This window comes from Aotus nancymaae, unplaced genomic scaffold (genome assembly GCF_030222135.1).
Source record: "Aotus nancymaae isolate 86718 unplaced genomic scaffold, 86718_ANA_hifiasm-v0.15.2.pri h1tg000022l_1, whole genome shotgun sequence".
NCBI lineage: Eukaryota > Metazoa > Chordata > Mammalia > Primates > Aotidae > Aotus > Aotus nancymaae.
Genome location: NW_026988435.1, coordinates 22,427,709 through 22,453,339, shown reverse-complemented (window position 1 = coordinate 22,453,339; position 25,631 = coordinate 22,427,709). Strand labels below are relative to the sequence as shown.

At 38.5% G+C, this 25,631-nt stretch overlaps 3 protein-coding genes across 5 annotated transcripts in view; 1 reads left to right on the top strand and 2 right to left on the bottom strand.

The window, feature by feature from the left end:
* Positions 1-1,674: 1,674 nt before the first annotated feature.
* LOC135276388 (uncharacterized) lies at positions 1,675-4,100 on the bottom strand. The gene has a single exon (XM_064380050.1). It carries the CDS (start codon positions 3,229-3,231, stop codon positions 2,812-2,814), a length of 420 nt encoding a protein of 139 aa, XP_064236120.1. The 5' UTR covers positions 3,232-4,100; the 3' UTR covers positions 1,675-2,811.
* BTG3 (BTG anti-proliferation factor 3) lies at positions 2,875-22,733 on the top strand. 3 transcript variants are annotated; one of them, XM_012444761.2, is made up of 5 exons: positions 2,875-3,080; positions 6,649-6,829; positions 11,137-11,274; positions 17,254-17,461; positions 22,049-22,733. In XM_012444761.2, exons 2-5 carry the CDS (start codon positions 6,657-6,659, stop codon positions 22,286-22,288), a joined length of 759 nt encoding a protein of 252 aa, XP_012300184.1. In that variant the 5' UTR covers positions 2,875-3,080; positions 6,649-6,656; the 3' UTR covers positions 22,289-22,733. The 3 variants fall into 3 exon arrangements, with proteins under 3 accessions (XP_012300184.1, XP_012300186.1, XP_012300185.1); XM_012444762.3 differs by having other exon boundaries at positions 3,046-3,104; XM_012444763.3 differs by lacking the exon at positions 11,137-11,274 and having other exon boundaries at positions 3,045-3,104.
* Positions 22,266-25,631, bottom strand: part of CXADR (CXADR Ig-like cell adhesion molecule) — a 64,408-nt gene continuing 61,042 nt past the window's right edge. Inside the window, exon 8 of the mRNA XM_012444759.3 lies at positions 22,266-23,232. Within this exon, the coding sequence (XP_012300182.1) occupies positions 23,191-23,232 (42 nt within the window). The 3' untranslated portion in view covers positions 22,266-23,190. The remainder of the gene's footprint in view (positions 23,233-25,631) is intronic.

Below are 25,631 nucleotides of genomic sequence, written 5' to 3'. Positions count from 1 at the left end.
TTTCATTACTGTAATAATTGTTCTGTTATTATAATTATTGTTAATCTCTTACTGTTTCTAATTTATAAATTATATATAGGGTTTGGCCAGGCCTGGTGGCTTACGCCTGTAATCCCAGCACTTTGGGAGGCTGAGGCCGGCAGTCTCTACTAAAAATACAAACATTAGCTGGGTGTGGTGATGGGCGCCTGTAATCCCAGGTACTCGGGAGGCTGAGGCGGGAGAATTGCTTGAACCCAGGAGGTGGAGGTTGCAGTGAGCTGAGATCACGCCATTGCACTCCAGCCTGGGCGACAAGAGCAAAACCCCGTTTCAAAAAAAAAAAAATTATATATAGGGTTTGGTACCATGTGCAGTTTCAGACATCCACTAGGGGTGGATACTACCATGGATAAGGTGGAACTACTGTAATTATTTACATCAGTTCTGCTCCTGTCTTATTCCAGAATGCTATTACAGAATACTATAGACTGTGCCTTAAACAACATAAATTTCTTACAGTTTGGAGATGGGGAGTTAAAGATCAAGGTGCCAGCCGATCCGGTGTCTGGTGAGGGTATGCTTTGTGGTTTGCTGTCTTCTCCTTGTATCCTCACCTGGCAAGAGAGCAGAGAGAATGATCATCTCTTTCTTGTGTCTCTACTTATAAGGGCGCTAATCCCATTCATGAAGGTTCCACCCTCATGACCTATCTCCCAAAGCCCCACCTCCAGATACTATCACATTGGGGATTTAGTCTCCAACGTAGGAATATTTCGAGGGACACAAACATTGAGTTCATAGTAACTCTCCTCTTCCAGTCCCATAAAGAGGAGGGCTCTGCCTTGCCAGACCGATTCATTTGTGATTTTGTGATTCCAACTCAGAAGGAAAGAGAGCTGGGGCAAAGCATCTGAAGCACACAGCCAGGGCTGGAGAAGAGTAGGGCAAGTTTTAAAAGAGGCACAAAAACAACTACTGTGTGTGCAAGAGAAGTGGATGACAGAAAAAGTGTTCAAGATACACTGTTTGCTTTGTATCTATTTCACTGTGTTCAGCTATGAACACTGTCTTGCTGTGTTGCCCAGGCTGGAGTGCCATGATGTCATCATAGCTCTCTGCAGCCTCAATTTCCTGGGCTCAGGTGATCCTCTCACCCCAGCCTCCAGAGTATGAGACTGCAAGTGTGTGCCACCACGCCTGGCTAATTTGTGGATTTTTTGTAGAAATGGGGTTTCATGATGTTGGCTGGATTGGTCTTGAACTTCTGGGCTCAAGTGATCTTCCCTCCTCGGTCTCCTGAAGTGCCAGGATTATAAGCATGAGCTACAGTGCCCAGCCTGAGAATTTTTTAAAAGTCATTTTGAAATTGGGTTTCAAGTTCTTGCCTGTGTTTTTTGAATATGGTACTGCTTTAAGACTGGAAAATGTGGATCACAGATTTATAACTACTACACAAAATACTAATCACAAACTACAGAAATTTCTGGATGAATTTTGAGTAATGTGGGTGGTTACCTAGCTATTTTACGAAACTGCAGAATTAAAGGCCTTGATTTGTAAAAATAACCTCATCAGATTGTTATGATTTTAAAATAAAAACAGCTTCACACCTCCTAGAAGACTCCAAGGTGTAAATATTCTCTTTAAATGTACCAGTAAGTAGACTTAGTCCTAGAACAGTAGTTTTTTTTAACAAATAAAGTTTATTGTACTGTTTTCGGGATGGTATATTTATTACTGCTAAAAAATTATTTTGAATTGCTAATGGGCTATAATAACAAACATCAGTAATAAAAATTTAAAACATTCATAAAACTGAGCTGAAAACATGCTCCCAGTCCTAGTGGGCAGTAAGAAATCTGGCCGATATACTGTATAACTTGAACATTCAGTTCTTAAGTAATTTACAACATGTTTTAGCCCTCTTTTAATAATAATTAAAAGGTAGGAATATCTTGTATTCCTCCAGCCAGTCTGATGTACTAAAGTGCTTTCACAAAACTAAGACCATGGTGCTAATTCAATATAAAAGGTTGAAAAAGATGTTCCTTCTTTTCTTCAGAAAGTTAACGTTCCCTCTCCATAGCTGTATTTGCTCAAAGATTAAACTTTGCATCTGGGAAGTCCTTGAGTAGAAGTGTCTCAGAAATAGAAAGCCTGGACTCTCAAGGCTTCATTCCTTTGGCCAACATCCCTGGAGCCTCTCCTTTGTGCAAAACACAGGAGCCAGTGCCAGGGCAGCACACAACGGTCTGCAGAAGGCAGTCACTGCTGTGAGGGGCCAGGGAAGGGCCCAACTAGGAGTGCCAACAACCGCCTAAAATACAGCAGGGCAGCTGCACGGTTAACAAGCCTGTAATTAACTGCAGCAAGAAGGATGAGGATCTGTTCATAAATGCAAAGTTCCCCTTCCCGTCGAGTCTGTGTCCCCCATGAAGCCCCGGGTCTAGAGAGCTGGTTCTAGAACTTGTCATTTCGCCCTGAGGGTGTCAAGTGCAGCGTGGAGACACCTGAGGGGGAAACAAAGGCCGAGACAGCCGAAAGGACGGAGCCCGCGCGACCCCTGAAGGCGCTGACGCACATAGGGCAGCCGGGCGGGGGTCCCACAGATCCTCAGCGCGGCTCTTCGCCGGGTAGGGAAACCCGCGGTGCTACGGGCCGCGCCGTCGCAGAAGAGGGTCTGAGCCTGGCTCTCGGCTAGGCGAGGGTGTGTCGTCGCCCGCGCGGCGAGGCCCGGGGCTTGGGGGAGGTCTCGAGGCGAAGCCCCGCCCACGGCACCGCCCCTCAGGCGCGCGAGCCGATCCCGCGCGGCGCCAACCCTTTCCCGGGTCATCGCCCCTCCCCTCTTCCGGGCCGCAAGACCCCTGCGCGCCGCTTTGGGGCTGCGCTCTTTCGTGTGCGCGCTCGCTCGCCCGCCAGTCCTCTCAGCGCGCGCTCGGCTGCCCGACGACGCGGGAGTCGCACGCGCTGGACCAAGCTATCTCCGCTCCCTTTGCCGAGCGCGGGCCCGTTGAGGCGGAGCCCTCGGTTCCCGGCCAGGACAAGGTCTGGGCCGCCGAATCTCCGGCCGGAGAGCGGCGGCGGCGGCGGCAGCGGCGGTGAGGAGACTGGGCTGGGAGAAGGTAGACATGGCGGGGCTGAGGGTATCGGGGGAGGGTGGTCCCGGCGCCCCTGCGGCCACGTCGAAGGCTCGCTGGCGGGCGGCGCACCGGGGACAGGGGAGGGGCGGGGGATGGAACCAAGCTGCATGGGCTCCGGCTCGGCGCCAGAGCAGGGCTGGGGTCGGCGAGGGCGGCCAGCGAGGGTTTCCGCGGGACCCTTGGCGGGCGCCTGAGGAAAAAGACGCCGCTTCAGGGCTCTTGCCACGTTTCCACAGCGCGTTACCTTCCCCCTCGGGTTGGGCAACAGCCCCGCAGCTTCCCACCCTCTACCCACCCCCTTCGCGTCGGTGGGTTTTCTGCAGCCCGGCTTGTTTGGAGAGTCACTCCTCTACGAAGCTGGATATTCGAACCCAGGGCCACCTGCCGGGGACAGCGGACTCGCGGGCCGGCGGGGCTGGGGCACGCTGGCGAGGATGTTGTCGGGGAGGCCGGGCATTGGGCGCCAGGGCCCTTCCGCTTGAACTTGGGGAAAACCGGGATTGCAGAAGTTGGGCGCAGCTCAAGGCCGTTCTTTCACGAGTGGGTGGAAATGTCTGATGCCTCCTCATCTACCTCTCTCAAAACCCCAGCGGGAGTGCCTAGCGGCGGTTTTCGATGGCTTCACAAAGTCCAACTCCCGGTCCCTTGGAAAATTATTTCCCCGCTTAATGATTTAGAGCCCGCTTTGTGGCGCCACTGAGGCCGGCAGGGGCGCCTCAGCCCCACGGGCCAGTCCTGTCGCGCCCTCCACCTTGGGAACGTCTATCAGGAGAAAAATGTGTTCCTAGAAACGATTGTGATGAGGTTTTCGTTACAAGAGAGGGAAAAGTACAAAGTTATAAACTCTTGCCAGGCCGAGCTTGGTTCCCTTTGGGTTTTGTCCACGCAGCCGTGAGCAGAGGTGCCTTGTGGAACAAAGTAGAACTTGAGGAGCAGCCGCCGCGGTGACGAGGTCCCAGGATGACGTCACCGTGCGATATTTAAAATGGGAGCCTTTTGCTCTGAGTGTGGGTGGAGGACGCCTACTTACTCAAGATGCCTGAGGTCTTGTGGCCCTGCTTGCCTCTAGTGGTCCTGTCCCTCCCTGACTGTAACTCTCCCTCTTTCACCTTGTGGTATTCGTAGAATACTGGTGGGAGTGGGCTTATTTTTTAGCTGTTCCGGCCATCATTTCTTCAAACGGGGAAAACAAAGTCCATATGAGTCATCTTGTGTTACAACCAAAAACAACCACTAAGTGGTTCTTTCCTTCCTTCCTTCCTATTTATTTATTTATTTGATATGAAGCAGAGCAAACAGATACAAAACTCAGATTTGTGGCACATAGTTGGCAAATGTAATGAATGAGGAGAATGATCTAGTTAAAGATTCAGTAAATTTCTTTAGTGTGGTTCCTTGTTTGCTTTGCTGGAGTGGAGGCTAATGTAGTTCCATCAGCAAAACTTTCTTCCCAACCCGTATGTTAAATTGCCTTGTTTCCCCCCCCCCCCCCCCGCCCATTATATCGTGGTGGAATATAAATGTAGCTTTATAAACTGGAAATGGCTCACATCTTTCAGGGGGAGGCTGCGCAGCAGTCGTGGTGGGCTGGGGTTACGTGTATTCGCACACTCCTGTGTGGACCCACGCCCAGTGCCTGGTAGCTGGTTGTAGAAGGTGAATTTGGTATTCTAAGGTTCTGGAAGAAAGATTTGAGTGCCTTCCCTTCCAGGATCAGGCTATCTGTGGCTGCCAGCACACCTCTCAGATAACTGTGTAGAATTTATTAACAGTGAGGTTTCTTGTTTGAATTTGCACTTTGAATAAAGGAGTCACATTCTGAAGTGAGACTTAAAGAGCAGTTCGAGAAAAGCTAACAGTCAGCTTTATTTTTTTGGAAATGTGGGAACACAAACTATTGCTAGGTTAGTCGATTTTTATGCTAAACATAGCAGAGACTGTATGTCTTTAATACGTAATTGGCTCCCACAAAGGTGATGTTGCTTACTAAATGCAGCATCTTAATAACTCCCAAGTTACAGGAGCCAGATGAATGAGCTCACTGAGTAAAGACAGAACGTACATCAAAACAATCTTAGGACAAGGGTTTGCCTTTAAGGATTAATCAATGATAAATCAGATATGCCATTTTTAAAGTCATTTGAGGCAATCCAACATGCAGCTAAATCTCTGATTATTTCTTTTAGTTTGTTTTTCTGTGGGTGACCCTGAATTTCCATTCTCTTAAATATGTCCTGATAGAGCCACCATTTTTTGTGTCTCTTAACTTCTGGATAAATGTATCTCTCTTCCTGAAAGAGTACTTACAGAAACTCAATGCTGAAATTTTTTATGTATAACAGCTTTGAGATTTATATACCATACAGTTCACCCATTTAATATGTACAATTCAATGGTTTTAATATAGTCACAAAGTTGTACAACCATCACTATAGTGAAATTTAGTGTATATTTTAATCATCCCAAAAAGTAACCCTGTACTTGCTAGCAATACTCCCTTTCTCAGCTTCCCACTTCCCACTAGGCCACTAATCTGTTTTCTGTCTATATAGATTTGCTTATTCTGGATATTTCATATCAGTGGAATCATACAATATGTGGTCATTTGTGAATAGCTTCTTTACCTTAGTGTGATGTATTCAGGGTTCACCCATGTTGTAGCTTGTATTAGTACTCATTCCTTTTGACTGCTGAATAATATCCCATTACATGTATATACCACAGTATTTGTCCATTCCTTAGTTGGTAGATGTACTGTTTTTCCTTTTTAGCGATTATGAATACTGCTATGGGTATTTCTGTATTCAAGGTTCACCTATATTGTAGCTTGTATTAGCAGTCATTCCTTTTCATTGCTGAATAATATTCCACTACATGTATATACCACAGTATTTGTCCATTCCTTAGTTGGTAAACGTTGATTGTTTTTATTTTTTAGCTATTATGAATACTGCTATTGGCATTTCTATACAAGGTTTTGGTGTGGACATACGTTTTCATTTCTCTTGGGCAAATAGCTAGAAGTAGAATTGGCCAGGTCGTATGATAACTCTGTTTAACCTTTTTAGGAACTGCCAAACTTTTCTGTTATAAAATGTCTCTACAGTACTAGATTTTAAAGTAAACTTTTTTATGTTTTAAAATTCAAATCATTTCACAGAATTTTAAATGCATTGCAGCTAAATATTGACACATACAGTAAAAACTGTGTCATAGTATCATTTATTATAGTGCTTTTCTTTTACTGATAGCTCTGGTTTTATTTTAACCAACAGGAGCACTGTGCTCTCTTTACTGAACTTCTTCATGAAGCTAAGTGATACAATTTTAAAGTAGTATTTTATAATAAGGCCTTTATGGCATAAAGATAAGTAGATTGTTCTCTACCCCAGATATGAGCCAAAGAAATACCAGATAAAATTAGAAGGAGGAAGGGGAGAGCTGTAAAGGAGGTATATCTTACAGAGCTTTATCTTCCCAGTTTTTGTATTTTGGTTTTTTGAGAAAACATGTTTTATCTTTGCAGGAGAAAAAATGAAGAACGAAATTGCTGCTGTTGTCTTCTTTTTCACAAGGCTAGTTCGAAAACACGATAAGTTGAAAAAAGAGGCAGTTGAGAGGTTTGCTGAGAAACTGACTCTAATACTTCAAGAAAAATATAAAAATCACTGGTATCCAGAAAAACCATCAAAAGGACAGGCCTACAGGTAAAGGATTAGATTGGACTAAGCAGAGGCTGATCAACCCCTGAGGTGTGTTCAAGGCCAAATGACTGAAGGGTGTGCAGACCATGCCTACAAGTGTTTTATCGGCAAAATACAGAACTCGGGGGTGTTTGTATATTTTCTCCTTACTCGTTTTAAAACAAGTATTTGTTGGTGGAATCCCACTGCCTAGACACAGGAGGCCAGTGCTATGGGGTCATAGAAGTTAGTTTTTGTGGTTATAGCCTGGCTCCTGACAGTGCATTTCTGTTTATCACAGGTACTTAAGGATTTTCACAATTCTAGAGGACCCCTAATAACCCATTAATCGTCATGGTAGGAGTTGAAAGAAGAGAATCTTGTATCTAAAAGTAAATTACATGTTACGAGTTTTTTGGAAAAAAAAAGTTTTATGGACAAAGGGAACCAAGGTTATTATACACCTGATATGTTCTTAATACAAGAATAATCTCATTTATATATTTGCGGTAGAAACCAGAGTAACTGTGTAGATGAATGTAACTCACGTGTGATCCACAACTAGTAAATACTGGCTCTGGAATTTGTTGTTGTTGTTGTTGTTGTTTTGGTATTGTTTTTGCTCTGTCACCCAGGCTACAGTACAATGGTATAACCATAGCTCACTGTAGCCTCAAACTCCTGGGTTCAAGCAATCCTACTGCCTCAAACTCCCAGGTAGCTAGGATTGTAGACACGTGCTAACATACCTGGCTAATTAAAAAAAAAAAAAAAACTTTTTTTTTTTTTTTTTTTTGTAGAGATGGGGTCTCCCTATGTTACCCATGGTCAAATTCCTGACCTCATGTGATCTTTTGCCTTTGCCTCCCAGAGTGTTAGGATTACAGGTGTGAGCCACAGTGCCCGGCCAAGGTTCTGGGATTTGAACTCAGGTCTAAGTGACCCCATGTTTTCATGGGCTTTCTGCATACCCCAGTGCTACCACTGTTTTGGCACTGAGAAGGAAGATAATTCTCACTTGCTGTACTCTGCTTTATAAGGTACATTTATAGCTTAAAGTGAAGAAGAGCAGACTCCTATAAAACATGCCCTGGCATGCGTACTCTAGTATTTATGTGACTGCTCAGGAACCTCAGTAGAGACTGTTCTGCTAAACTCAGCTGTCAAACATTGTCCCATTTGTGGATGTGGCCACAAGAAATAAAAGTGGAACAGTGACTATAGTGATAACTACAGAAATTCTCTTTTATTTGTATATATTGTTGTCCTCAAAGTTTCTTCCACAAGTCAACACTCTGTGCTTTGGTGTAAGAAGGGCTTCCTTTATGACACTGAGCTCTTGCAAGTACAGGACATTCAAGGAGTCTAGAAAGGAGGCAAACATATTATTTGCTAATTTCTCATGTACTGAAAGTCAAGTGAGCTTGTGTTCTATTGACAAGAGAATCAAGATAGTATATTTTCCTTTTCATTTTTAATCCAAAGATGTTTCCAGTAAATTGGAAAATGTGGTGAATTAAAATAGAAATGTGCATGCTAATACAGGCTCAAGTCATTTTTTTATCTTATTACTTGATTCTCTTAATTTTTTCTTCATAATTTCATTTCTAATTGAATGAACAGCTTTTGTAAGTTAGAACTGTTGAGGCTTTTTACTCTGATTTAATTGACATTGGATGAAGGCTGAGCTACCATACTATTACTGAAAAAGGAGGCACTGTCAAGTAAATACTTAAAGGTTAGTGTACAGTTTCATTTCCATTAATTCTGAAAACTTGAGAAAAAAAGTTAGTGAAACAAGATTAAATTGGCATGTGATCAGAAGTATCACTACTGAGTCATTTTAAAGCTGTATTTGAAGTAGAAAACTCTTAAGACTTAATAGTGGGTTGTTACTGTTATAAAAATGAATAGAATATAAGATTAACCGGAGTTAGTGAGACTTCAGTCCATAGAATAGGTGGAAACTCGTCAGTCCTTAGAGTAGGTGGAGTGTTCTTTCGCTTACAAAATGTTTTGTTTTTCTACAATATAAAAAGATAATTGTAAAGAACAATTTGGCAATATTACCAAGATCTGTAAAAATATTCATACCTTTTGAACAGTAAATCTCCTAAGAATCTATTCTACAAGTGTAATTAGAGATGCAGACAAATATGTATGAATATGGATGTTTCTTATAGTTTGTAATTGCAAAAATTGGAAAGAACTGACATTAAGTAAATGATAGAATATTTTTATGCAACTTGTAAAATTTTGTTTTTGAAGAGTAGCTAACGGATAAGTAGTCAGTATATAGAGTGAAAAAACAGTACAAAATATGTAAGGTATGCAGATTTTGTTGAAGCATAGTCTGTTTAAGCATCTATATTTATATATAATTTTTAAGCTTAGAGCCTGCATCACCTTCATTATAGATTAAAAAAACACATACATCTAAGATACATCTTTTTATATCCTTAACTGCTTTTGGTCCCAGGACACATGGGATCTTTTGAATTACCCTATACAATATTAGAATCTATAGCATAAGACCATGTTTTTAAAAGGACCAAGCAGTATTTTATATACTAGAAAACAGTTTTTCTCACTTTGCCTTTGCTATATTGTTAATGGTGATGCTAAAATAAGTACATATAAACAGGATTGAATATTAAGGAAATAACATGCTCTTTGGAGTCCAGTGGCCTGGATTTGAACCCTAGATCCATCACTTATTAGCTGTGTAGTCTTGGGGAAGTTACTCAAACTCTCTCTGCCTCCTTTTTCCTTACGTTGAGGAAAAAAGTATGTAACTCACAGGATGGTCATAAGAATTAAGAGTTAATACTTGCAAAGCATTTAGGAAATTGCCCATTGCATAATAAACTTTCAAAAAGGGTTCTTATTGTTAATATTATTATGTAGAAACACTTACTCCTAGCTATTACCTATTAAGAACTTTTTCATTTTTTAGATAAAAATTAAAAACAACTAATAATTTAACTTTTACAAAAACTTGAAATAGCACATTACTCTTTATATCATTGTATTTTATGGCATAATTACTATTTACCAATTAACTTGTATTTCCATGTTTTATAGCTTTAGGTCTGAGGAAGAGGTTACAGTGACTTAACTAAGCTCACCCAGTAAATACTAGGATTAGTGCTAAAACCCAAGTTCTCTTGATTAATTATTTGTTGTAGGCAGTAATACTTTTCCTTCATAGGCCCTGTTGCCCTACTTAATCAGAATGCTTATTTAACATTTAACAGAATGCATGTTTTTGTATTTACTCTAATAGCCACCTTTAAATATTCCATTAGGTAGATGTGGTATTTCATAGGTTAAAAAAAGAGGGGACAGAGGCTCTATTGGTTTCGACATTTTCCTCATTTAATTTTTTTTTTTTGAGACGGAGTTTCGCTTTTGTTACCCAGGCTGGAGTGCAATGGCGCGATCTCGGCTCACCGCAACCTCCGCTTCCTGGGTTCAGGCAATTCTCCTGCCTCAGCCTCCTGAGTAGCTGCGCTTACAGGCACGCGCCACCATGCCCAGCTAATTTTTTGTATTAGTAGAGACGGGGTTTCACCATGTTTACTAGGATGGTCTCGATCTCTTGACCTCGTGATCCACCCGCCTTGGCCTCCCAAAGTGCTGGGATTACAGGCTTGAGCCACCGCGCCCGGCCTTTCCTCATTTAATTTTGACAACTATTTAAGTAAAAGTCCTTGGGTAAATAGAAGTTTAATGAAATAAGCCAGTAACATGTTAGTTAGGTATTTTGATCATAAGTATATGATACGAATGAATCTGTGTCCTTCACTTATTCTGTATTTATAGAACAATTATAGGTAAAACAAAGATGCCCTTTTAACACTTTATTATCTAAGATACAAAGGCAAGTTGATGACAGATCAAAACTTGTCATAAGCATTCCCAAATATTCTTTGAAACATAGATGAGGCCTTTTGTTAGAGATTTTTTTGTATTGGAACATGGCCTCTAGAAACTTTTACCTTCAGAGTTCTAAAATTTCCTACTCCTTTCTCAATTAATGTACATGGGTGGTCAAGTCTTTGGGTAGACTGAGGTAGACCCAGTACTAGTAATTTCCTAGGGCTCACATAGGTGCCATCTTTTTTTTCACCAGACAGAGTAGTCTTGATGCTGCCTCTATGCCCAGAGTTCACATTTATTATCTATTTAGGATAGATATACTCCTAGGTTCTCTACCAGGGTATTTTTTATTACTATTTTATTACTCACCTTGGCAAGTATGAATAGATATTATGATGTTTATCATTAAATTTATTTAAATGCATTAATGTAACTCCACTCTGTTGTAGATGTATTCGTGTCAATAAATTTCAGAGAGTTGATCCCGATGTCCTGAAAGCCTGTGAAAACAGCTGCATCTTGTATAGTGACCTGGGCTTGCCAAAGGAGCTCACTCTCTGGGTGGACCCATGTGAGGTGTGCTGTCGGTGAGTTCTCGAGTCTGGAGGCTGAACTGATTATCATACTGGAACTAATTTTATGGCATTCTGTCATGTACAGCCTGCCTGTGTGTCTTTATGGCCAGGAGCTGGTAGTTTAACTTTCTCAGATGTAAATGTTATGAAATACTTTTCTGGAGGTGATGGTGAAGGACTAGTTATATTCCTGCTTTAGAGCTGAAAAAAGAAACTGATGAGGTGGAGTTTTTCTAGTAATGCTTTGCCAGGAAGTTTATTGTAGACCAAGAAATAGACACCTAGCTTTTGCTGGAGTGCAATGGTGTAATCTTGGCTCACTGCAACCTCTGCCTACCAGGTTTGAGTGATTCTCCGGCTTCAGCCTCCTGAGTAGCTGGAATTACAGGCGCCTGCCACCGCACCCAACTAATTTTTTTTTTTTTTTTTTTTTTTTTTTTGTATTTTTAGTAGAGACGGGGTTTTACCGTGTTGGCCAGACTGGCCTCGAACTCCTGACCTCGTGATCCACCCTTCTCAGCCTCCCAAAGTGCTGGGATTACAGACATGAGCCACTGCGCCTGGCCTCTTCCTTTTTGATTATATAAGTGACTGAGTGATACTTGGGTTTTATTTTCATAATGGAAGTTACTTTTCTCATATCCTAATAAATAGAGTTGTGAAAGATCAGTGCTAGGTATGAAATATTTTTGAACTCCACTCACTCAGAAACCATTCTTTGTGGACCAGGCACTCTTAGTTGTGGGGTTTCAAAACTGAAAGCAACATTCTGCTTTTAGGTAGTTCAGTTTGGAATTAAGGAGAAGAAAATAAGCAAATTACATCATCATCTGATTGTGCTATAATGGAAATGTGTACAAAATGCTGTGGTAGGTTGCACAAAGTAGAAAGTTACTGCATCTGCTGAGGAGTCAGGAGACTACTGAGTTGGTGATACTTGAGCTCGGAGGGGAAGGATGAGCCATGGTTGACCAGGTGACAAGTTGGGAAGGATGTTCTAGGTAGCAGGAACAAGATGAACAGAGGCATGGAACTCCTGCAATAATTTTCTTGTGGCTATACCTTTAGGGTGTTTCTCTTTGGTTTTGAGGTACAATTCACCTGACCACTTGGCCTCTTGTAGTAAAGGTACTTTTTGAAGGAACCCTAACTATATGTTTCCAAGGTGGTCACAGACTGACCTGATTTCCATCAATGAAGGTGGAGGTGAAGACATGAGAGCTGAATTACATGGTTATTCTGCATTAAATTTTGTCAGGACCACCGCTTGAGGTTACTACCTGATTTGCCAGTGGTTGGTGTAAGTTTATTGCTTGGGGAAACCAGGTGTAGGTGGTAGAGGTTTATGATAAAGATTTCCCAGTACTACTATCTTGGGTAGAAAAGGAGAGCAAGCTATCTCAAATTTAGGTCTGAGAAAATAAACGTTTTTAGATTCTGGGACTAATAAAGGATTTGCCTTAGGCTAGTCTCAGACTTGGAAAACTTTGGCCACTGAACCTGCAGAGACCTCCATTTATAAGAAATAGCTGTCAAAAAGCTACTATATTGAATTGCTTACTTTTTAATTTGACCTGCACTTAGATACTAGTTGGCTCTTACATAACACACAGTTCTTTAAGTTAGTCGTGTAGTTTCTCAGCCCATAAAAAGTGAGAAGCAACATTGGAAAGACGGTTGATCAGTCAGATGCCACCAAAAAATATCATATGGCCTGACGTAGAGGCGAGAGTGAAAAAGCTACAGCACAAGTATGTTATCACGGTCAAATAGTTTATGTTCGATATAATGATCCTGAACCATCAGGGAAATGTTTTTATGTCCACGGATGTTTACCAAGTTACGTAATTATATAAACATTTTGGACCTTTGTATTTAAATAAATCTCGGCACCCGAACATAAAAATTTTAGTTATTTGGACACGTTTTTGTAGAATGAAAAAAAAAATTAGTTATACGGACATTCTACTTCAGTAGACATTTCATTACTTGATGATCCCTGGTAGGAAAAACTACTTTGCTTTCACTTTATTAATTTAAGAAACTCTTTTCATTCAGTAGGCTTCTAATAATTTTACATGTAAAATTTTGCCAAAACTTGACTCTGATGTGATTTTTATTCCAGCTAATAGAAATCACCTGCAGAATGTAAGGCGTTCATTCAGTAACAGAACCCCAAAAAGAGGTATTAGCAGTTGAGTAGAGGTGGTTGATATAAACTAACAGAAGAAAAAGAGACATTGAGAAGTGCTTTTTCCATTGAAACTGGAAAGATAGATATTTTGAAAATTAAAACAAAGCTGATCTAGCAAGTATACAATTGATCAAATATCTGAAAATCTTTAAAAATAACTCATTGATACACTGGAGACTAAGACTGTAAAAAAAATAATTGAGATGCACTCAGCATTCTTCATAGTCTTCACTTACTCTGACAGAGTAAAATGTTGCAAGACTACAGAGTGCGCCAAATAGTTAGAAAGGTTATCACTTAGTAATATAGAATGGAAAATAAATCTTTCCTATCATTAGAAGTTCTGAGAATAAATGGCAGCTTCATTATCTACTCAACATATTTTATAACTTTTTTTCCCAATACAGAGTGTTAGATACTATTGATTGTTTAAGAATAACTAAATTAGCCTTGATGTTTTACCAGTGATGATTGAAAAATGGAAAGTTTAAAAGTTGTCCAGCTGTTACTAATTCTCCTAAGGGATTGACTGCACATTATAATGTTACAGTAGTATAGTCAGCAGCTTCTCTTACTGTGAAGAAAGTCCTCATACCAAAATACTGCAGAGGGAAAAATGAAGAACCTAAATGGGTGTCAAAGAAATCTTGAGTTAATAAAGCTAACCTTCAATCATTAGATATTTGCCCTTGATAGAAGTTTGTATTTCTACAAAGGCAGGAATTTTTCTGAAATTTCTTGCCTTTGTGTTTTTGAATTTCGATTCCATTAATGGGCAAAACTGAAGATAGGCCTAAGCCATTGCTATATTACTGTCATTAACACATGAATTAACTCTTGATTATCTTGAAATTTGTTGAGTCTTTCAGCCATGAAGAGGATATTGAGTGAATGTGTATTGCTAAAACCTTATGCTAAGTAAACTTGAAATTAGAGAACACAAATCTTATGTTGTGAGAAACTCACTCAGTTGTTAAGGAATTTTTTGTTGAGTTTTTTTCTTTTGTTTATTTTAGAAATAGGGTCTTGCTCTGCTGTCCAGGCTGGAATGCAGTGGCATGATCATAGCTCACTGTAATCATGAACTCTTGGGCTCAAGCAATTCTCCTTCCTTGGCCTCCTAAACTACTGGGATTACAGGTGTAAGCTACCATGTCCAGTTTCTGTTTAGGCATTTTATACTATGAAGAGTCACAAGCCGTAGATCAACCACTATCTAGCCAGCTCCAGCTTCCTCATCCAGCATATAGGAAACTAAGGTCTAGGGAAATTAAGTGACTTGCCTCTGGTGAACAGAGCTAGTTAGTGTCAGAATCAGAATGAGAAACTAGTCTAATGCCCTTTCTACCAACTTGTAGCAACTTTAATCAGGTAAACTAAAAAAGAATAGAAGGCTGGGCGTGGTGGCTCATGCCTGTAATCCCAGTACTTTGGGAGGCTGAGGTGGGCGGATCACAGGTCAGGAGTTCGAGACCAACCTGACCAACATGGTAAAACCCCTTCTCTACTAAAAATACAAAAATTAGCTGGGCGTGCATGGTGGCACACGCCTGTAATCCCAGCTACTCAGGAGGCTGGGGCAGGAGAATTGCTTGAACCCGGGAGGCGGAGGTTGCAGTGAGCCAAGATCGTGCCACTGCACTCCAGCCTGGGTGACAGTGAAATTCTTGTCTCCAAAAAAAAAAAAAAAGAATAGAAAAGGGAAGCTATGTATTATATCAAAGTAGTATGTATAGTTTGATTTGGCCTATGGGAATGGAAGACAGCATAGCTACATAGAACTCATCTATCTGCGATCTGAGACTTGATTTCCACATTTTCTTTTCTTTTTAGCAGGGTCTTGCCATGTTGCCCAGACTGGTCACAAACTTCTGGGCTCAAGCAATCTGCCCACCTAGGCCTCCCGAAGTACTGGGATTACAGGCATGAGCCACTGCACCTAGCCTTACATACATTTTCAAAGACTTTATAGCAGTTAAGCCTTTTACTTTATCACAGATTAACCATTCTGATTCCGAAATAATTTGAGACAAGTGCTATCTTGAAATGAATTAACATCAGCTATTTTTATTGAATCAAAAGCTTGACATTATTTCTACTTGGAGTTACTTGTTTTTATCTTTTATCAAACTTAGAATTACTTTAATTGCATTTCTAACTTTATGTGTTTTGTAAGAACTGCTTAACAATATCATTTGTCCTGACACTAAAAATTGTTTCGTAGTGTTTACATTGCGCAGTCTATTTAAATAGATTTGTGGATTTCTCCTTTGTCCAGTGAATAAAAACTCTTGGTTTTACTGTTTATTACACTATTTTCCTTCATTTCAGAATTTTTCTTTTTTTCTTTTAAGTAATCAGCAGTGTAGGTTGCATATTTTGACAGCTTTTTTTTTTTTTTAATCAAGCCTTCAAAAATGTTTTGGAAGAATAACAAGACTTTTCATCTTACCTTAAAAAAAATTGTGAGAGGTGAGCAGTTATCCTAGGAAGCTCTGAAGTAAGCGATATAATTTAACCAAAACTTCTTTATACAAAGAGGTTTATGAAAAGATTAACAACAATCTTTTTTCTTTAATCTCAATAACTGCCTCAGTTCTCATTTTTGTGAGTATAAATATGAGAAACACAGGCCCCTTTTAATTAGGGTTAAAGTCAATTTTATAGGAAATTTCTAGTTGATCTCTGACTTGAATCATTAGGATATACATAACATTTAAAAATACAGCTGGGGCTCGGCACAGTGGGTCACACCTGTAATCCCAGCACTTTGGGAGGCTGAGGTGGATGGATCACCTGAGGTCAGGAGTTCAAGACCAGCCTGGCCAACATGGGGAAACCTCGTCTTTACCAAAAATACAAAAATTAACTGGGCATAGTGGCGGACACCTGTAATCCCAGCTACTTGGGAAGGTAAGGCAGGAGAATCACTTGAACCTGGGAGGTTGCATTGAGCCGAGATTGTGACGCTGGACTCCAGCCTGGGCAACAGAGCAAAACTCTGTCTCCAAAAAAAAAATCTGGATGTAGTGGTGGTGTACGCCTGTGATCCCAGCTCTTTGGGAGGCTGAGGTCCTAGGTATTTGAGATCGGCCTCAGCAACATAGTAAAACCTTATCTCTAAAAATAATTAGCTGGGCATGGTGGTAAACTCCTGTAATCCTAGCCTCTTGGGAAGTTTCAGGTCGGGGGATCACCTGAGCCCAGGAAGTAGAGGCTGCAGTGAGCTGTGGTTATGCCCTGCACTCCAGCCTGGGCAACAGAGTGAAACCTGTCTCAATAAAAAAATTAAAATACATCAGAATTTTTTGTTTGTTTGTTTTTTAAAGAGACAGGGTTTCATCATGTTGGTCAGGCTGGTCTCGAACTCCTGACGTCGTGATCCACCCATCTCGGCCTCCCAAAGTGCTGGGATTACAGGCATGAGCCACCTCACCTGGCCTCAGAATGTTTTATTGTACAACCACTTTCATTGGTGCATACAAAAATGTAATCAAAACAATGGACTTTTTTGATATTTTAAACATTTTTTTTAGGAATTAGTAGAAAAGAAAGTAATTAAGGAAAGAAAACGGAGTTACTTTTATGAATACTTAAATAGACCAGAAGTAGAAAACTGGTTTGTTTGCTGACATTGAGCTGTATTAGGATATTAAATGTGTAGGGTCAAGTTCTGCGATGATTCCTTCTTTGCTTGGATTGATGACATGTCCAGATCTGTTTAATTGTTTTTATGGACATTTTTTTGCTTTGCTGATGTGACTTCAAGATTTATAAGTTTTTAATTTTATTCTTAGGTACGGAGAGAAAAACAATGCATTCATTGTTGCCAGCTTTGAAAATGAAGATGAGAACAAAGATGAGATCTCCAGGAAAGTTACCAGGGCCTTTGATAAGGTTACCTCTGATTATCATTCAGGATCCTCCTCTTCAGATGAAGAAACAAGTAAGGAAATGGAAGTGAAGCCCAATTTGGTGACTGCAGCTGCAAGCCCTGTGTACCAGGTAACCGTGAAACAGCTCAGTCTTGAAGGCATGAGCAGGGGTTGCCAGGACCTTTCAGGTAGTCCTGCTTGGCATTGATTTGAGATTCTGGGTAATAGTTCTTGCCTTTCCCCATGCTAAGGGAAAGCTGTTTCTCTGGCATGTAAATAGGTATCCTGAGGCATTTTATCAAAGGTCAGCTCCACTATACAATAACTGGGATATATTTTTAAAAAACGGCAAAAAGTAGAAAATTTTTGATGGTACAACATTTCCGATATTTTTAAATTATTCAGAAGTTACCACACTAAGTATGTAACACTGTTTTGTACCTTTGGTTTAACTTTCTATTCTCTCCCTTTCCATGATTAAAGAGAAATCTCTCTAAATTTACTCTATTATCATTAATTTATTACTCAAGCTGAAACATTGTCTCTCTTTTTGCTTTACTAGTTGAAAAGTCATATAGCTAATGTGTCTGCATTTACAGATCCATTTGCTTATTTACTACTTATATCTACATACCAAAGAACTTTTTGTCAACTTTAAAAAATTACTGACCAAACAGCATTCTTCAACACGAAAGACATTTTAAAGTCAGAACAATTTAAAGAGATCTTTTGAGTTGAGCCTTATTCTGTACGTGTACTTAGTGTTAATTTTTAAAGGTACCTATTTTTATTTATTTGCCTTAATGTAATGAAACATACTAGGTTTATGGTAAGGTTGAGCTAAAAATGAAAATTTGACCTAATGAGTAAGAAGCAGAATATTGGAGCTTTTAGTATGAGAAGCTAAGCTTTTAAATTCAGCATACATTTACATAATGAACATTATTTCAGTGTAACTTAATTTTTGGCTTCTCATTTTGTTTTTCAGTTGTTGAATTATTCTTTCTAGACTTGAGGGGAAGATTCTTCCTAGACTTGATAATCTGAAGATTATCATAATTTAGGGATATATGCATATGTATAATAATACGCACCTGGCTTTATGAAACTTCAAACAGTACAAGAGAGTATAATAGTGAGAAGTCCTCTTTCTTCCCAGCCAGCAGTCCTATGCACTTCCACAGAGGCATTCGTCACCAGGTTTTTTTTTTTTTTTAAATATCCTTCCAGAGATTTCCTATATAAATAAGTAAACATAGTATTTTTACTTCAGGGTTGTTTTTAAAACTTTTACCATAAATATTTGAGGTATTTTTTTTCTCCGTGTGATGGATTATATATTGCAAATTAGCTTTATTAAATTCTCTGGAATTCATTCAAATGTGTGGCAATTTTACCTCAGAATTTTATTTGTTGTTACTCAGCCAAGCAAGAATATAAGTCTCAAATTAAATTGATTGCTTTGATTTTTTTTTTTTTTTTTTTTTTTTGAGACAGAGTTTCGCTCTTGTTGCCCAAGCTAGAGTGCAATGGCGGGATCTCAGCTCACTGCGACCTCCGCCTGCTAGGTTCAAGCAGTTCTCTTGCCTTGGTCTCCCGAGTAGCTGGGATTATAGATATGTACCACTACGCCTGGCTAATTTTGTATTTTTAGTAGAGACAGGGTTTCTCCATGTTGGTCAGGCTGGTCTCTCAAACTCCTGACGTCAGGTGATTTGCCCACCTCAGCCTCCCAAAGTGCTGGTATTACAGGGTGAGCCACCGCGCACGACTGATTGCTGTTAATTTTTTACAAGCAAACCTTTAATTTTTAGGATTTCTTTTAAAATTAAATTCCATTTATTTCCCCTCATGTTGAAAGACTATTAGGATAACAAAAAGGTATGAAAATTGAGGTGTCTCTTATGTGCTTTTTAAGGAAAATATTTCTCCTTGGCATTATACTCATTAGCAAAACATTTTATAATAGAGAACCACTACTACTGTGAGTTCTTGTGTGAAAAGCTAATGCAAATGGCCCACTTTGATTTTTTTTTCTTTCTAACTTGTATTTTTATCTTGAATCTGGCATTGCCACAAGCTTTAAAAAAGACTATCAAATAAGGACAAAAATAATTCTACCTTGGAATCTTTGCTCTCTACTGTTTTCTATAAGATATCCCAAGAGACGGGTCTCCACAAATTAAGAAGTGAAGATTGCGTGAGTTCTCCTGAAATAGATCTGTAGATCCAATTCAGTATCAATGAAAATCTTAAAAGACTTTTTCTAGAAAATGACAAATTGATTCTAATTTTTTAAAAAGGAATATCAGTTAGAGGGCTCATACTAATTCAAAGCTATTATATATTCATCAAGACAGTGTGGTAATAGTTTAGAAATATACAAATATATTGATGACACAGGATAGAAAGTCCAGAAAAGTAGACTCACATACATACAATTGGTCTTTTTTTTTTCATTTTAACAAAAGTTCAAAAACTTGTGCTGAAACAACTGGATGATCTGCATAGGAAAAAAAAAAAGCCACAAACCTAACTTAGCTGACACCATACACAAAAGCATTGATTTTAGATGTATCCTGTACCTAAATCTCTGACACTTTTAAGAGAAAACATAGGGAAATACCTTCTTTATTATCTTGTGACAGGCAAAGATTTCTTCTAGAGGGTCACAAAAAGTACTAAAAGGGAAAAAACTGATAAACTGGACTTCATCAAAATTAATCATCTTTTTGCTCATCAAAGAAACCATTAAGAAAATGGGCAAACCATAGACTAGGACAAAATAAAATACCCTCATTACATATATCCATAAAGAACTTATTTCCAGAATATACTTTTTTAAAAATCACCCACAAATCACTAGTAAAAGGCAAATGACCCAGTGAAAAATGATGGGCATATGCTGCTGTAATCTCAAAAAAAGGGCAGGGGAGCAAAAGATGTGAATAAACACTTTACAAAAGGAGTTATGTGAATGGCCTCATTTATCATCAGAGGAATGCAGATTAAAACCACATGAAACACTAGTTCTTCCAGAACTGCTCAATTTAAAAGTCTGACAACATCAAATGTTAGCAAGGATATGAAGCAGCTAGATTCATAAAGTGTTGGTGGTGCTGTAAAATGGTACCACCACTTTGGAAAACTGGCAATTTTTAAAGTTAAATGTGTATCTCTTCTGTTACTCAGCAGTTCCACTCCTAAGTATTAAATATTTACCAAAAGAAACAAAATTATGTCTAGAAAGCCTTATATTAGAATTTACTGTGCTGTTATTTATTGCAGCATTGTTTTATTCATTATGTATCATTTTTTTTAATAGTAAAAGACTGAAAGCAGCCTCGATGTCACATTAACAGGAGACCCTTTAATTTATAGTCATTGCAATACTATCTAGCTGTAGAACAAGAAGAAAGTGAGAAAGGATTTTTTTTTTTTTTGAGACAGAGTCTCTGTCGGCCAGACGAGTGCAGTGAGAAAAGGTTTTATGTATTGCTATGCTTCTGAAATGTATTATTATCAAATGTAAAAAGCAGGATACATATACATTTTAAAAATATGTAGCGATGTGCATAGAATATCTCTAAAGGTATATTTAAAAAAAAAGTTTACTGTCAGTTGCCCCTGAGAAGAGTAAGATGAAGATAAAGGGTCAGGTAAAAAAAGAGGAATTTTCCACAGTATACCCTTTTGTACCTTTTGAATTTTCTATCATATGAATGCGATGATACACGGAATTTATATATATACATTTTTAAATCCTATGCTTAGAAATGCAGATTACAGATCAGAGAAATCGGAAATTTAAGAAGGTGCAGCATTCTGAGCAGAGAGGTCTAAAATTGCTGATAAGAACACTTTAAATAATATGAACCTGATGTGCCCAACTGATTTATGGGATAATCTAAAACTTCCCAAATACTAAACAGGCTATATCAGAATCACCTGGGGAGCTTTGTCAAAATACCTGGCCTCTAGTTCTGAGATTTTATTATTGTTCAGTAGACCAATGCTAGGGCATGAACATTTTGTGTTCATTTTTATTTTTGTTTTTTTAACTTTTATTTTAGGCTTAGGGGTACACATGAAGGTTTGTTAACATAGGTAAACATGTATCACAGGGGTTTGTTGTACATATTATTTTGTCACCCAGCTATGAAGCCCAGTACCCAATAGTTAACTTTTCTGCTCCTTTTCCTCCTCCCACCCTCACCTCTCAAATAGACTCCAGTGTCTGTTATTTCCTTCTTTGTGTTCATACGTTCCTATCATTACCTCCCACCTAAGTAAGAACATGCGGTAGTTGATTTTCTGTTTCTGCATTAGTTTGCCAAGGATAATTGCCTCCATCTCCAATGGTTTGTGTTTAAAAGCTTCCAAGTGACTCCTGGCTAGCCAGCTGTGGAAACAACTGGACTAAAGCAAGACATGTCCTTACAAGCTTCCATTTGTTCCGTGTTTTGGTCTTTTCTAGTTGAAGTTGTTAAGGAAGTACTGTGTTTGAGCTTGCTTTATGCATGCAGAAAACATTGGTCACCTGTTTTATACATTATACGTCTGTTACATATGAGGTTTTTAATATATTTAGATCTGACCACAAGAATGTCACTTAGATGTGCCCTTAGGGTTGTGGGTAACTTTGTCTTTGAGAGATCTGGAACACAGATGATGAAGTTTTCCTTTGAATTAACTGAATGTTTTCTCTTCCCTACAGATTTCAGAACTTATATTTCCACCTCTTCCAATGTGGCACCCTTTGCCCAGAAAAAAACCAGGAATGTATCGAGGGAATGGCCATCAGAATCACTACCCTCCTCCTGTTCCATTTGGTTATCCAAATCAGGGAAGGAAAAATAAACCATATCGCCCAATTCCAGTGACATGGGTACCTCCCCCTGGAATGCATTGTGACCGGAATCACTGGATTAATCCTCACATGTTAGCACCTCACTAGCTTCTTTTTTGATTGTGTTGGTGTCATGTTGAGAAAAAGGTAGAATAAACCTTACTACACATTCAAAGTTAAAAGTTCATACTAATAGTAGTGAAGTTAGATGGACCAAACCATCAAACTTATTTTTATAGAAGTTATTGAGAATAATCTTTCTTAAAAAATATATGCACTTTAGATATATTGATATAGTTTGAGAAACTTTATTAAAGTTAGTCAAGTGCCTAAGTTTTTAATATTGGACTTGAGTATTTATATATTGTGCATCAACTCTGTTGGATACGAGAACACTGTAGAAGTGGACGATCTGTTCTAGCACCTTTGAGCATTTACTTTATGGAGCGTATGTAAGTTATTTATACACAAGGAAATCTATTTTATGTCGTTGTTTAAAAGAATTGTGTGAAATCATGTAGTTGCAAATAAAAAGTAGTTTGAAGCATGACAATGCATGTTCTGTTGTGTGCATAAAAAGAAAAAGAACAGATGAGGTGTTTCCCTTCAGTGTATTTAACCAAATAACAAAAACATTAAACAGAACGTAAGAATTTCAGAATTTCCTTTGAAAAAATCAACTGTATTAATCATACTTTCCCTAAAATACCACATATCAAAATATGCATATGAAAAGTTAAAAAATTATTAGTGGTAGCTATAGAAAATACAATAAAACATCTTTTAACTATCAGTGTCACTATGCATAGGGTTTTTTAAATCAAGAATTTGGTTGATATGACATCTGACTTCCATGTCTAATGCCATTGCATAAAGTAGATGTGTTCTTACAGCTGCTCAAATCTCTGTGCCTTGTGCTTTTTTTTAAAAAAAGACAACATTTAAGTCTTTACTAGAGGCCTAAAAGTCAAATAGTACAGTACTTCAGATTCTTCAGTAGTTCTTCATATTTATACAACTGTAATTCCATCAGTCTTGTAAGGGTGCTTGAACTACAAAAAGAAAAAAAGAGGGATATAAGAGTTTTGTTTTTTTTCCCAAAGGTAAATTTAAAAAAACTAAGATCAGCAATGCTTTTCCATCATCCTTATCTTTAAATTTACAGTTTGACTTACCAGAAAAATCACAACTTGCTAATAAATCATTGGATGGCCATGGCTAGTCCACAAATTATTGTTATTTTTTAGGAAGATAAATTCTATTGAAATACAAAATTGCAAAATCATGAAGGTATAGTTCAATAGTATACCTTTGTAAAGTCAGTTTTTAAAGTGTTTACAACTTCAGAAAACTCATTTTTAAACCTTAAAGACTTTTCTTTTTAATATTATTGTACTCTTTGACTGAAGCTATACATTTTTTCCTGAAATCTATAGTGACTGCCTATTCAAACGAGCATGTTTATTAATGTCACAAGGGAGATGTGTTTTATCAAGTTAATTTTTTTTAACCAAAGTTATTAAAAGAGAAAGGAAAAAAAAATGCTTTCAAAGTCATCACACTGCTTCCTTATGGATACTTGAGAGTTTTGTGGTGGTGATGACAGATTTGTAGGTGATAATGACAGATTTTTGTAAAGTTGGAAAGTTTCAAGTATTTTTATCATGAAGTTAGCAGATAGCATTTTTTGTTGCTTTGCTTATGTTACAAGTAAATCGGTCCTCATCTGCAGGTTTCTTACCTGTGTATTCAAACATGGATGGAAAATATTCAAAATAAAAGTAAACAAAATACAAATTTTAAAATATAACTATTTACATAACGTTTACATTGCATTAGGTATCATAATCTAGATTTAAAGGATGTGCATAGGCTATATACAAATACAGGACCATTTTATATAAGGCATTTGAGCATCTGAGGATTTTGGTATCCAAGAAGATCCTGGAACCAATCTTCCAAGGATACTCAGGGATGACTCTATATAGGCTTGTTGGGAAAATCAGGAGCATAATAGTGTCAAGAAGGGAGTGTTATTTTTGGCACATACTTAGTAACCAGAACATTCCACACTACTACAAAATCATCATTAGTTGTGACAACTAAATGACAGGGCCTGTTGGGGAAACTACTAGTTTTGAATTTGACTGCATACAGGGAGATGTACTACTACTTGTAGAAGATTCTACGAATGTTTCAACTACCCATCTTCCACCTTGTTCTGAAACGTATTTAGAGCAAAAGAATGCTCTCATGGCTTTTCCAATCCATTGCTAATGAAATAAAACTGTCACTCAGCAACTGGGTATTAAATTCCAGCAAGCATGGGGTACAAAAGTTTGCCAAACCCTTTTTTAGTGGTAATTATGACTAGGCGCTTTGCCTCTTAAGTTTGTCTCCCTTAGACAACTCCAAGATGGCTCTTAAGACAAAACATGGCTACATAATTTCAGCTTGAAAGCCTTATCAGGCTGTTTCAAGCAGGAATGGTTTGTCATTGAACAATAAAGATAATTTGTTTAAATTTTCCATTTTATTTTATATTTGTAGGCATAACTGCAAAGCTCTAAATTTTATAGATTACACTTGGACATGGATGTTTGAAAAAAAAAACTTGTAAGTTCTATCACATTAATACTAAAGTGCTTATTTCTGTTTTTTAGTATAATCCTTATCTCAAAGTATTTAACTTTTTAGTAAACTTCTATGGTTCCAAGCTGAGATAATAAAGCATTTATGTTGACTTTCACTCAGTTACATCAATTTGACGATTTAACACAGTGTACAACATTAGTAAACTTTGTGCCAAATTTCTCCATATAGTCTGGAATCTGTACTCCAGTGGGTGAAGCAATAACATTGTGAGGCTCCTTAAGGAAACAATATCCCTGCATTGCATGTGGCACCATATGGCATTGACTGATCATACTGGGAAGTTGTCACACAAGCACTAGTTAGAAGGAAGCCTCATGCAATTCTACAATATGTACACTTTGCTGGATGTGGTGGCTTACACCTGTAATCACAACACTTTGGGAGGCTGAGGCAGGCAGATGACCTGAGGTCAGGAGTTCCAAGACCTGCCTGACCAACATAGAGAAACTCCGTCTTTACTAAAAATACAAAAAGATTAGCCAGGCATGGTGTCGCATGCCTGTAATCTCAGCTACTCAGGAGGCTGAGGCAGGAGAATTGCTTGAACCCAGGGGGCAGAGGTTGTGGTGAGCTGAGATCGTGCTATTGCACTCCAATCTGGGCAACAAGAGTGATACTCCATCTCAAAAAATAAATTTTAAAATATATGTACACTTTATTCATTGCAGAAACCATCACCCACTTCCATATTTAAATAGGTCATCTTCCACATTCCATTGTTCTTTCATATATAATTTTAAGGATAACATAAGGACAAAAGTGGAAGCATGTTTAACCCTTAACAAAAACAAATTCA

Coding starts and splice junctions, on each gene's coding strand:
- LOC135276388 (XM_064380050.1), bottom strand. CDS start 3,231: ATGCAGCTTGGTTCCATCCCCCGCCCCTCCCCTGTCCCCGGTGCGCCG.
- BTG3 (XM_012444761.2), top strand. CDS start 6,657: ATGAAGAACGAAATTGCTGCTGTTGTCTTCTTTTTCACAAGGCTAGTT. Junction 6,830..11,136: donor TCAAAAGGACAGGCCTACAG/GTAAAGGATTAG, acceptor ACTCTGTTGTAG/ATGTATTCGTGTCAATAAAT. Junction 11,275..17,253: donor CCATGTGAGGTGTGCTGTCG/GTGAGTTCTCGA, acceptor TTTTATTCTTAG/GTACGGAGAGAAAAACAATG.